Genomic DNA, 13,310 nt, shown 5'->3' on the forward strand with positions numbered 1-13,310 from the left:
TTTCTGGCCCTAGCCGTGCACTCGATATGACATATCAGCCCCGTTAGTCACTGGATCCTGTGCATGTTGATGTACTTGCTGCTGTACTGTATATTTGTTTCTTCTGCAGTCTCGTTTTGTTGCTGTACACTTGTTCCTTTCTCTGTACAGACTCCATAATTTTTCAATTTTACAGCCTCATGTCCCTTATTTGGCAACACTGATAACTCCCTTTGTGCTTATTTTCTTTCACGTTTCATGGCAATTGTTTAATACCATGAAATGGTATATGTTCCATTTGAAAAACTATAAGTTTGTGTTGGAATGGCAACACTGCTTGTGTGACAGTACTGCCGTGTTCTTGGTCAGGTGTCCCCCCTCCCGTAGGTATCAGGTTACCTGCACACATTTTATTTTATTTTCTATCTTTTCCGGCGTTTTCGGGGTATAAATCGGCACAGTCTCACCCGGTCACTGCTTGATATATGTATTATACGTAGCGGGTAAACAATGTATTTCCGCACCAAATGACTATCACAACATTGATTAGCGATCCACAATTAGCCAGAGTAACAATTTTCATAAATATCTAGCTGTCACGATTCGCATACGCCCTTTGTTAGTTGGTAGACATGTAAGCATTTTGTAATTTCTAGCAATTATACCATGATTGGCTTAAAATCTTTTTCATTGTTTTGTAGCTTTTTTTTAGTGTACTAAAGTACTATGACATTACTTCCATGATTACACTTTTGAGATTAGTAAATAGTAATCATTTGTTACAGAGTATGCGAAACTCATAATGCTAATCTATTCTGTTATGTGAAGGTATGTTCATGTTTTGTTCATGACATGTTATAATAATTGTTGAATTGACAATTACTGAACCAAGGTATTAAAGTACTAGTTGCTTAATTTTGATGGAACTAACATATATTGAGGCCTAAACGTTCATTTGCCGCAAGTTACTTTACAATTCTAGCTGATATGGAATACGAATTAAGTAGTACGTTTTTAACTGACTAACAAGGCTATGTTCTTCTGTTTTCATTTTTCAATTTGCACTCTTAATTTGAAGTAGGGAATTCCAGTATCTGTAAAAAGTAAAGATGACGTTATCTCTTTTCTTTTTTTACAGCTTCAGAGCGTCCGCGCGAAGCGTCGCAATAAAAGAAAAGGTAAACCGAATCCGTTGGCTGTTAGTGATAGCACAGAATGGGCCACTCTTACTCCAAAGACCTTGTGGAATCAATTAAAGAACGACCTGAAATCTTACTACGACTGGACGTTGCCGACAGATGGGATAGATTCAACTGTCGAGCAGTATTCGTTGCAGAAAATATCCCTGCTCAGGTAGGATACCTAGATTGATAGATAAAAGTTCATGTTCAAATCTAGAGAAGTCGGTTATATTTTTATTATTATTTTTAGATATTCTATTAGTTAATTTCTTTGGCTTCTCTGGTAGAAACAATGTTTGTATATTGAACATTATGAGGTAAATGAAAGTCCGGTTTTGAAAGACAAGAGCTATAGGTAATAATATACTACACTGCTGAAGGCTGTAATAATCTAAGGCCTACAATTTCAATTTAATTTCATAATTATTTATCCAACCATGTATGCATTCGCATTGTTCACAAAATACGTCTATTCAAATTCAAGCGTTCGAGTGTAGTCCATTCAAAATTAACGAGAAACCAATAATCACAATAAGTAACTAACTCACTCACTCACTCTCCACTGATTTTTGCCCTTAGCCAACGGATCCACTGCAAGATCCATCTTAATATTGTCCTCCCATCTGAGTCTAGGTCTTCCTAATGGTCGTTTTTCAATTGGATTTCCAGTTCAAGCTTTCAAAGCGTTCCTTCTTTTTTTTTATTTTTTCTTTTTTTCTTCCATTGTGCTTATATGATCTGCCCATTTGACCCTCCTAGACTTGATGACCCTCACAATGTTTGGTAAATGCTATAAATTATCCAGTTGCTCATTATGAAGAGCCCGCCATTCCTCATTCTCGTCCGTCTTCGGTCCGAATATTCTTCTCGGGGTCTTGTTCTCAAATACTTTCAGTGTGCGTTGTTCCCTCAGAATAAGTGACCATGTTTCGCAACCATACAGCTCAGCAGCCATGATTATAGTTTTATGTATATTAAGCTTCAAATTTCTCGACAAAAGATTTTGAACTGAATAATAACATGAATTCCCTGCTTTTATTCGACATTTAATTTCTTCGTGAATATGGTTGATCCTAGATATTTGAAAGTATCCACTTTATCAAAGTATTATTAGATATTTCGACGCATCCATGATTTGCAGAGTTACGATCCCGGCGAACTTCTATGTATTTAGTTTTCTCTGCATAAGGATTATAAAATTCCAGGACTTACTGGATGACATGTCCTGGATAGTGTTATTCACAAAATCCCGACTTCATGTACACTCATGTCCAAAATTATTGTCGCATGTCTATAAATATGTTGTTGTAGGAATATAATATGATAACTAATTCGCTCGGCATTTCTTATAATGTTAGTATGTGTATAATCGGCAAAGACATGTATGTGGCAAATTTCATGTCAAAAGAGCAGTAAATAAGAACAATAAAACGAAAATTAAATTTTGTTATTCTTTTAGCAACATTTTGTTTTACTCATTCTAATTTTCGTATTTATAATTCTTTTCCTATGAAATTTACCACAAATATACATTTCCCGATTATACACATATCAGTATTTAAAAAACCCTGCAAAATCATTGTCAAATTATATTCTTACAAGAAGACAGTTATAGATATGCGACAATCATTTTGGACATGATGTACCTCATTTTAAAGTGCTCTGGACTTATATTATTTATAGAAAGATTTTTTTTTTTTTTTTTTTTTTTTTTACCTACAAAGGCTCAGTTTCTTTATCTTTTGTAGGAGTCATTAATTCTATAGTATTAATAGCATTTAACAGAAACACTGACTAACCACGAGGCATCTGCCAATTGATATACGTTGTAATATTCCTCATTGTTGTGTTTAGAAACAACCGACATGTGCTTGCATTTACAAACATCAAGCATGCGTCTTACTACGGATTAATATAGCTACAGTCGACAGAGACAATAACGACACTACTGTAATGGTCATGTAACGACAAAGGAACAACAGGGCCACCGTCTCACCTGGAGCCATTATACAGGGTGGTAGGTAACTCCACCGACAAACTGTGGGAGGCGATTCCTTATACGAAATGAAAGAAAAAGTTGTAATAAACATGGGCCGAAAAATGCCTCCTTTCAGAGTTATGATCCATTGAAAATTCGAAAAATCATTTTTCAAAACTCCCTAACTTAGAAACTATAGGACCTATCCCAAGCGGTTTAAGGAATTACATAGGAACTGGTATACGCCCTATCTAAATATCGATGTTTCAGAATTCACCGGTATCAGCGAAACGAACGCACCACTAGTACTTTAAGGAGTATTCCTATACTTCAACTTTCTTTTTACAGTTCCTTTCACCGATAACGGAGGATGGTAAAACATGGATATTTAGATAGAGAACATATTAGTTCCTGTGTAATTCCTTAAACCGCTCGGAATAGGTCCTATAGTTTCTAAGTTAGGGAGTTCTAAAAAAATGATTTTTCGAATTTTCAATGGATCATAACTCTGAAAGGAGGCATTTTTCGGCCCATGTTTATTAGAACTTTTTTCTTTCATTTCGTATAAGGAATCGCCTCCCACAGTTTGTCAGTGGAGTTACCTACCACCCTGTATAACCGAGAGGATTTCAGCGACAAGCATCAGTCCCCGACTGGTCAAATCACCTTCCTTGGCTTGCAGTGGAGCTCTTGGCTTCCTTTCCCTCCTGGCTTGTAGTGGAACTTTGTCAAGACTCTAAATCCCTCTCTCCTTGCAGTGGAGCATTGAATGTCCTAGTCCTCATCACGTAGCTCGCTTCGTGAGAAATCCTTCCTGAGACCGTCAAGTCGAAGGGACACCTATTTTACCCGAACATTAGAGAATTTGTACCTATTTGTATTATAGTGGAATTTTGTAATACAATCTGGTACTGGGAGAAAATGATTCCGGATTGTAATTTATGCTCTTCCTATACCAGCAAAGACATAACTTTTACAATATCCTTGACCTGATTAGGATGATACAATTTACGTCAATATAAAAGCTCAGGTGTAATTTTCGAGAAAAGACTTTAAAAAAAATCTAATAATTGATGTATAAGAACCACAGAGTTAAGGTGAAATTGATCCTAAAGTGTACCCTCATCACATCAACTCCTTCGTTATGACGCTAGGAAGACAATACATGGCATCGGTAATAACATAAAGCCCAAAATCAAAATAACTATTAAACTTTAGTTTCTGTTTAAATATTTAAAATATTGTCCAATGATGATATATACATACGAGGGTAAGTCAAAAATTATCCACATTATCCATAGTGTGAACAATATAAGAAAAATTATAGCTACATTGCGCATAATTTTTGACTTACTCTCGTATATATCAACCGATGAATCACATGAAACTGAAAAAGAGAGGCATACTTGAAAAGTAACTTTTCTGCATAGGTCTCAAGAAAATGGAGAAGAATTAATTTTTATGTCACTAGAAAATACGTGTTTCATTGCTAATATGATGCAGTTGATATATTTTTATCCTCCTGGAATAATTTATTTATTTATGTAATGCATAAGAAAAACATCAACCGTTAAGTAGCAGATGGTATTTATGATGGGCGGATCCAGGACCGACTTCTGGGGGAGAGGGGCGGTGGGTTGTCATACTGCTACTTTTAAGGGCTCCAAACTTTGGGATGGGTTTTATTTATATATATAAAATAAGAAAGTTTCCTCTTCTGGGGGGGGGATCGCCCCGATCGCACCCCCTGGATCCGCCCCTGGTATTTATTGTATTTTGATTTGTCCGAACAGTGACACACACACCTTTTTTTTTTAAAAAAAAAAATATTATGTCTGCAATTGGGTGTAGAAAACCATTTTTGAACGGAAAAAGAAAAATCAACGTCTTTCTAATTTTCTGCCTCACTATTGTTATCCACCTTGGGCATTTTGGGACCAAAGAGGACTGGATGGTGTTATTATAATGCCAGCGTGGATTTCATTCCAAAATGATATTGGTTAGCCTATTCAGTCGGTTGCAACTAAGGAAGTTGCCTTTTTTTTTTTTGTATCTTACTTATTAATTTAGTTTTTATGAATTTCAGGTCATTTTGCATGAAGACTGGTGTACAGATTTTGTTACGAGAATACACGTTTGATTCTAAAAACAGACAAAGCTTTTTTGAGGAGGATATTATCAATGTATTCCCTGTTGTCAAGCATATCAATCCCCGGGTAAGTAAGTGCTATATCTTCACGTTTTTTAGAATTCATTAAATCCACAATATGCATAACGTAGAGAAGGCGTCCATAGCGTTTTAGTAGTAATATGCTCATGTGTGGATTGCATATTGCATGTTTCTGAACTCTGATCACTCCATGAGTTTTGCGATACGCAAATATTATCAATTACGTCGTCTTATACGTTCACGAGAAACAGTTGAAAAAATAACGTTTTAAACATCAGCGTGTATACGAAATATTTTATAAATGTTAAAGTTTACATAGAGAAGTTGTAATACTGTTTCTTTCATTTTGCACATTATTATGATATAAAATGCAATACTTACCAGGTAAAGTCCGTTCCCTCGAGAGCGTATTCCAAGCCACTATGTTGCACGTTAGTCTAGAAACTCCCTCTACCAGTCCCAGAATTTGACTGCGTCTTGCACGTAAGTATCCCCAAGATCTAATACTAGTTGATGCTAGGATCATATTCACGAACAGTTACTTCAGAAACTAGAAGACCCACTTAAAAATTATTTTTGTTTGCTTTCTCTTGTTACAAAATAAAGTAAAACCAAGTGTTTGAAAAAAAAAAAATTATTGTGGTTGCCACAATTTCTGTTTAAATGAACACAATTTCAACCTTACAATGTTAATTATAGACAGTATTTTTTTTTCACACTTGGGTTTATTTTATTTTGTTGGAATACGTAGCAACAAAAATAATGCTTAACTAATATCTTCTAGTTTCTGAAGTGACTTTTTATGACCGTGGTCTTAGAATGGAGTGAAATATAGGAATAAATTCCTAGACAAAACACAATAGTTGCGGGTGCGTGAATGAATTTTTATTCTCAAGATCTTTCCATATTTCTCAGAAAGAGATGGGAAAACATTTTTCTGTCCTTCTTTGTCTTGTCTGAAGTAATAGAAAGGGCCACGGTGGCTCAGTGGTAGAGCGTTCACCTCTAGTTCAGGGGTCCTTAGTTTGATCCCAGTTCGCGCCAAGTGAACTTTGTGGTAGACAAACACCGTGTGAGTGGGTTTTCTCGGGGTTGTCCCGTTTCCTTCCCTTTATTCATTCCACCATGTCCTTCGTTTCTCATTGTCGCCGTCTCCTTTAACCTAGCCAGCATAACCGTTAGACGTAAAACTTAGATTTCCTTTCATTTCTGTTAAGTGATTAGCGAAAGCGCTTATAGTTTCTTTTAATGTTCTAAGACATGTTTTCACTATTTTCTGGTAAGCTATTTATATTCCATGCCAGTTTTGAGATTGATTCCCTGTGGGTGTATCACTAGGCAATTGGGAAAATACTTGAATTAAAAGGTAGCGGTCTTGTGAGTCAAGAAAAATAGAAATAATACATCACTTATTGGTCGGCCGAAGTCCTTTATAAGCTGAAAATTTCAGGTATAATAATAATAATAAAATATCAATAAAATAGGAGCGAGATCAGTGAACAGTCTTAAGATCATAGTTAAGTAATAAAACAATAGTAAACGTTGATTGCAGTGTGTGAATCATTTCATTCGTTTCAGGCCACCGATGCGTACAACTTCTACACGACGGGTCAGTCAAAGATCCAGCAGGGTTTCCTCAAAGAAGGCTATGAACTGATTAGTGAAGCTTTGAATTTGCTCAATAACGTGTATGGTGCTATGCATCCAGAGATCGCTCAGTGTTTGCGAATGCTTGCAAGACTCAACTATATCATGGGTGAACATGGAGAAGCCATGGCCTACCAACAGAAAGCTGTACTTATGTCCGAACGAGTCAATGGCATCGATCATCCGTACACGATAACAGAATACGTGAGTACTATTTTATATATAACAACTGGTTTAAACTAAAAAACGAAAAATGTTCGTAAAAATGTAAGTGTTTGTAAAATCTTGATTAACACACATTTGTGAGTTATCACGTTTCATTCCCGTATATTATTCATATTATATTCAGACCTAAATTCCCCATTCATTATTCAAAAAGATTATACTACAAAAGCAACTTTTTTTATAAGTTTATAAATGTTTGTTTTGTGATTTTTTCTGTAGTTGTTATTATTGTTATGTAATTGCAATCAAAGAAAAATTCTAAATATTGTTTCGTTTCATTGTTTACTATTGATAAAATACATCAAAATGCCGTATTTTGTGAGTGTGTGTGTGTGTGTGTGTGAGGGGGAGGGGGCAGTCATACAGACCTCACGAGAGGCATTTAGTGAAATGAGAAGTATCTTTGGTATCTATTTATGTATAGATGAGTCTGAGCCAAAGTGGACTCAAATAATTCGTATCTTTATTCACTTTTCTTACTGATATGCAAATTAAGTCGTTGTATTTCTTTAATTTGGACCAATAAAAGTCGTTGTTAACAAACTTGAACTAAATTAGTTCTTCTGTACTCCGTAGTAGTTTGAAATTGTCCATATGTAATTCTGTATAATGGTTTCACTTATGCAACTGTTTATTTTTTTGTCCTGAAATGACTCTTGACAGTTATATTAAGAAGCACTAAAGATCAGTACGTCGTATTTTTATCAGGATTCCTTCGTGAGTGAGTCGGCAGACGTATCGCATTTGTGGCCAATTAATCCTGGTTCCGAGTTCAAATGGAAGACAATTTCTCTCGGATGTAACTCGAGAAGCGGTTTTTATTCCGTTTTAAGCTTATGTGGCCCCTTTCAGCATAACCCGGTTGTTGCATAATAACATCAAGGCGAAACAAACTTATTTCTGTCCATATATGATATGAATATATAGAGCAAATTATTTAAACAAAAAAAAAAAAAAAGGTTTTTTTTGAATAAAAACCGTTTTTTTTGGAATAAAAATAGTTTTTTTTTGTTTTTTTTTTTTTCAATAAAAACCATGGTTTTTGCCAACCCTGATTTTATATATATATATATCTTGAATGTGTAGTTTAGGGTCTCAAGACGTAGAATGTGTGATCTTCTGCCATTTTCAAAAGATCAAATACGTACATGTATATAAAACTATAATTGTGTAAGATGGAGTTTTCTGGAACGAAACAAATAACAGTAACCTGTTACAATCATTTAACTAGTGTTAGTAGTAGTATTTAGTAGTACAATTTAGTAGTAGTAGTACAATTTAGTAGTAGTAATAATAGAATGAGATCTTCATAATTATAATTGTTTTAGTATTCGATGGTAAATTGTATAAAAATAGTTGTTGTTTCAATACTTGAATGAAATGAGCGAAGCGAGAAACCGTTTCTAACTACTGTGTGTTTCTCCTTTCAGACGCATTTGGCTTTGTACTGTTTTGCCAATAGCCAAGTGAGCACTGCACTCAAACTGCTGTATCGTGCACGTTATCTTGCCTTGTTGGTGTGTGGCGAAAATCATCCAGAAATAGCTTTGCTGGACGTAAGTAAAGGTTTTCTGTGTCATATCAGGTGATGGATATATTTAGAAATTCTATGTTATATGAAAAATTGAGGAGTCAATTAATGTTTCTTTCCACATTCTTTTGTATAGGTCGGAATTCAATGAAAATTTAAACAGAGAAAATATGCAACTAAACCCATAGTTGGGTCAACCATTATGATATTTAGCCCTCTTCATGGCTAGTTACACATTTCCACTCTTATGGGGATAGGTCGGTGTCAGCCATAGAGACCACATTCCTTTCCAATTTTCATTGGTTTTTCATCCTTTAAATTTCTGTTTAATTTCGTTAAGTAATACATGTCTGGTTTAAAATGATAATTTTCATATTGCTTGTGCGCACTTATATATAGTTGTATAATTAAGAAATTATCTTAAGTGTGTTTTACTTATTCCTTAACCAACATATTAATTCCAGTTATGCTGAAGTCTTTGTCGGGGCTAATTGTTCTATAAGAAATTTCGAATTGCTTATCTGAATCACATCTCTTAATATTGTAAGGATCTCCACCTTTCAGTGTGTATTACTTTTTTCGAGCACATGTTGTAACTATAAACACGTGCTATCGTTTATAAACACGATTACAAGCATACGATACAAGGAAAGGAAGACACGAAGCCGGTTCGAAGGGGACCGAAGTTGGACGAACCACCCAGAAGTTAACCCATAAAAGAGGGCCAAACTGTCAGTTTACAACTGATCAACTAACTTACAGCACCTGCTCCTGAGGTCCCATTGGACAAGGGAGTACCCTGCTTACCACTGATAGCCGCATTGAGCGAAGAAGGTTCCTTACAAACAGTCTCGTAGTCGCTACGGACCAAGGAGATTCCCCCCCCCCCTTCGTGGATGACACCCTGGAGGCTGCTTAGAGCAAAGAGGTACCCTGTTGCAGTATCTAAGTAAATTAATACTAAACCGCTTGGATAGTACGTTTTGCGGTGTTTTCTCAGGTTATAGTTAGAATTAAAGATAAGATTTTCAACAAAACAAATATAACAAATTTTATTAGAATTCCAAAATCCAAAATAAATGTGTGAACAACTTCTCAAAAAAGAGCAATTTCTGGTTAAATACTAAACAAAATTGACTATCCGCGAATTCAATTAATCCACAATTTATGAAATAAATATAAATATAGCATGTTATCTCGTTACATAATGTAAATTCCAAATAAATGTTCCTTTTTAGTTCGCATGCCAATAATAGAAAAATAATAAATACATACCAAATGTCCTGTTGTTTTAACATCTAATCGTCCAATTCAATTTGGATTTAGGTTCGTCAAACAGGTTAACAAGATAATTTTCCTTTTTAATTTCAATATTAACAAAACTCAACTTCCGTAAACTTTTCATTTCACAATTCTAAATCACTTTTCACTTTTATATTGTCACTCAACACCAAATAATATAGAAATTTATGAGTTAACATACTTTGCTAATGAAAATTGCCTACAAACGAAAAAGTAGGTGTAACTATACATACCTGTTCTTCATAACTGAAGAGGGGAGGTTAGTGGCACAACCACGAAAGCTCGTAGAGGACAGCACCTTCCACTGAACAGTCATGAGACAAGGTAGCCAACTCGTAAACTTCTACGATAGTTACCTATCCCAGAGGCTTACTTCTGCTGAAGCTTCTTTACTTTTTTTTTTTTTTGTTTGTTTTTTCAAGAACAAATTTAGTCACACAATAACCCGTATATACCTAACTTAAAACCATCATCCGAAGTCACTTTATGCGTGGTAAGGACTTACTTGAAAGACTTTATTTTGTATTTTACAAAGAAATTTTGGAAACTGTTCTATAGAGAATTATTTTTATATTAAATTTGGTGAATCTCGGACTATTATTGACTCTACTAAAAGAACATTTCAGTATTCTTCTTAGACTACAGTTTTATCCTGAATCTTTGGAAATTAAGGTACTGAAGAGTCTTACTCACTATACTTTCAATCTGTAGGATTTGAGACTTAAATGTAATTAGTAAGAATTTCAGAGTTAATATAATATGTAAAAGATGAATTTTAAAATTTGAATAATCGTCCAATTCTTCAAGAAAGTTGGCCATATTTGTATCAGTGCCAATTCCCAGTCTGCCTAGGTTCTTTCGGAAGTATGGAGAATTCCTTACATTGAATTGTGTTTCGTCCTAATACAATTAGCCCCGGCGAAAACGTCAACATAGTTAAAAGTTGAAATATTGGTTAAGGAATAAATAAAATGCACTTACCGTAAATAACTAGAATTTCAGGGACGATCGAAAAAAATGGATTAGAAGATTGCGATCTTGGCCAATAATTAGTTTTTGGATCAGGGTCCACAACATATTTGGACGGCCCCTAAATCGAGTTTTCGTATTTTCTACGGAATAAGCACATCATTACTGAGTTAAGTGATAGTTTGAGTTTGGCTACATTGTATGTAGTTCTCCAGATATAAGACGTACAAAGAAATTTTTGATAGAAATATATTGGATGTTTTGATCCAAAAATTCTTATTGTACGAGTGTACTCGTATTTTATACCGAAAACAAGCTTTCTATTTGCTTTAACAGCAAGCAATAAGTTTGTATGTTGTTTCTACAATATTTCGGTGCTTTACACAACACGATTTTGAAAAGATGGTATTAAAATTCTATTTTCTTTATATTTTCATGGTATTAAAATTCTATTTTCTTTATATTTTCAGAGTAATATCAGCCTAATTCTTCATGCGGTAGGGGAATATGAGCTTTCTCTGAGATTCCTAGAGAAAGCATTGGCTCTTAATATAAAATATTATGGCTCTAAATCCTTGAAGGTTGCTGTTAGCTATCACTTGGTCGCAAGAACTCAGAGTTGTATGGGAGACTTTAGATCTGCATTACAAAATGAAAAAGAGACTTATGCTATATATAAACAGCAGGTAAACTATATATTACTTCTTAAGTTGTGAAATTATCGTTTTAAGGATTTATTTTCCAAAAAGATTGTACTTAATTAGATTGAATATCAATGAAATCTCTTAAAACTGGTGTTACTACGAAGTTAGTTTTAATTGCAGCAATGGGGTAGGTGACTGTATGGAAAACAGTATCGTAGAGTTTACTAGATTTTAATAGTTTTATTTTCGTTCTTTTTCTCGTTGTGATATCTGAATGATTTTCTTCAAATTTAACAATGGTACTTGTCCAGCCGAATTCTAAGTAATGAAGCAATTTTCTTCCTCTTGCGGGTTAAGGTATTAGAAGAAAGTGGTGAGAAGAGGTATAAGAAAGATTTGAAAAAATAAATAAATAAATAAATAAACACAAAAGCTATGATTTTACGTGGTGATACAGATATAGAACCTGGGCCGCAGTGACTCAGTGGTAGAGCATTCACGTCTGGTGCATGGGGTTCTTCGTTCGATCCCTGCTCGCGCCAAGTGAACTTTGTGGTGAACAAACACCGTATGTGGGTTTTCTCGGAGTTCCCCCGTTTCATTCCACTGCTTCATTCCACCATTTGATTTATTTCTCATCATCATCTCCTTTAGCTTACCTGCCATAATGTGGGGCATAAAAGAAAGGTTTCAGATACATAACTCCTCAACATTTAAGTAAGAATTGCACTGATTTTGTACTGTCGCCTACAAAAATCGTTAACCTGTTCCTGTTGAATTTCGCCAGAAATTCTTGAGAACAGCATAATTGAGCTACAGTATTTGTTATTTATAAAAAAGTATAATTCCATTTTAATTAGTCCAGCCAACTGTATCCAAGTTGGTTCGTGTGGCCCTGAATAGCGTAACCACCAACCTCTCGTCTTTGTAGCTGTCCCAGGTTCGATTTCCGGTGGAGAGACATTGTCAGAAAAGTGTAAAACACAGTTTTCATGCCATCTATTCTGAGTGAGTTTTCCTTAGTTTTCCTCACTTACAGCAAGCAAATACCGGGATGGAACCCAACATAAAGTTCTTAGGATATTTCGTTCCTTTCCCATTCATTTCTTCCTTCCTCACTTCCCTAGGTCGACAAGTCACGGACATTATTTCCTGTTGTAGACTTATATGTTTTTGGATCGGACCAACAATCTTTTCGCATCAGTTGACCATCTTCACTGTGCCATTGTCCTTTATAGCAGTATTAAGAAATAGCTTATTTATCATTCTCGCATGATGCTTTCAATCACAGTTAGATATTGCATTACTACTTTGTATGGTCGAAATAAACTGAAATAGAATTCCATTATATAAGTTTATTGACATTATACGGATCTTGAAATGACAGTGACAAATTTCAGTTGACATCAGAATTGCTCAAGAAGACACTTCACACGTTTAATGGGAAAGGTATCATGTTTTGGGGTTCTTTCAGATGAAATATTGAAGAAGTAATATTTAGGGAATGTTGAGCTAAAGATTTTGTTTCTGCATCTTCCGTACGCGTAACGAAGACGTGGTTAAATGGATTACATTAGTAGAGTTGCCTAGTTCGAAGGATGGTGACATATGCTGATTATTTAGAAATTATTTTCAGTTCTTTGAGAAAATTTAGATGTAATGGTAACAATATTAACACATTGAT

At 34.8% G+C, this 13,310-nt stretch overlaps 1 protein-coding gene across 2 annotated transcripts in view; it reads left to right on the forward strand.

Moving 5' to 3' along the window:
* clu (clustered mitochondria protein homolog) overlaps window positions 1-13,310 on the forward strand; it is a 193,719-nt gene that overhangs the window by 169,734 nt on the left and 10,675 nt on the right. For both annotated transcript variants that reach the window (XM_081770529.1, XM_081770530.1), the window contains exons 18-22: window positions 1,118-1,332; window positions 5,225-5,354; window positions 6,887-7,159; window positions 8,611-8,736; window positions 11,453-11,668. In XM_081770529.1, the coding sequence (XP_081626655.1) occupies window positions 1,118-1,332; window positions 5,225-5,354; window positions 6,887-7,159; window positions 8,611-8,736; window positions 11,453-11,668 (960 nt within the window). The remainder of the gene's footprint in view (window positions 1-1,117; window positions 1,333-5,224; window positions 5,355-6,886; window positions 7,160-8,610; window positions 8,737-11,452; window positions 11,669-13,310) is intronic.

Source organism: Thermobia domestica, chromosome 9 (genome assembly GCF_964235325.1).
Source record: "Thermobia domestica chromosome 9, izTheDome1.hap1.1, whole genome shotgun sequence".
Taxonomy (NCBI): Eukaryota; Metazoa; Arthropoda; class Insecta; order Zygentoma; family Lepismatidae; genus Thermobia; species Thermobia domestica.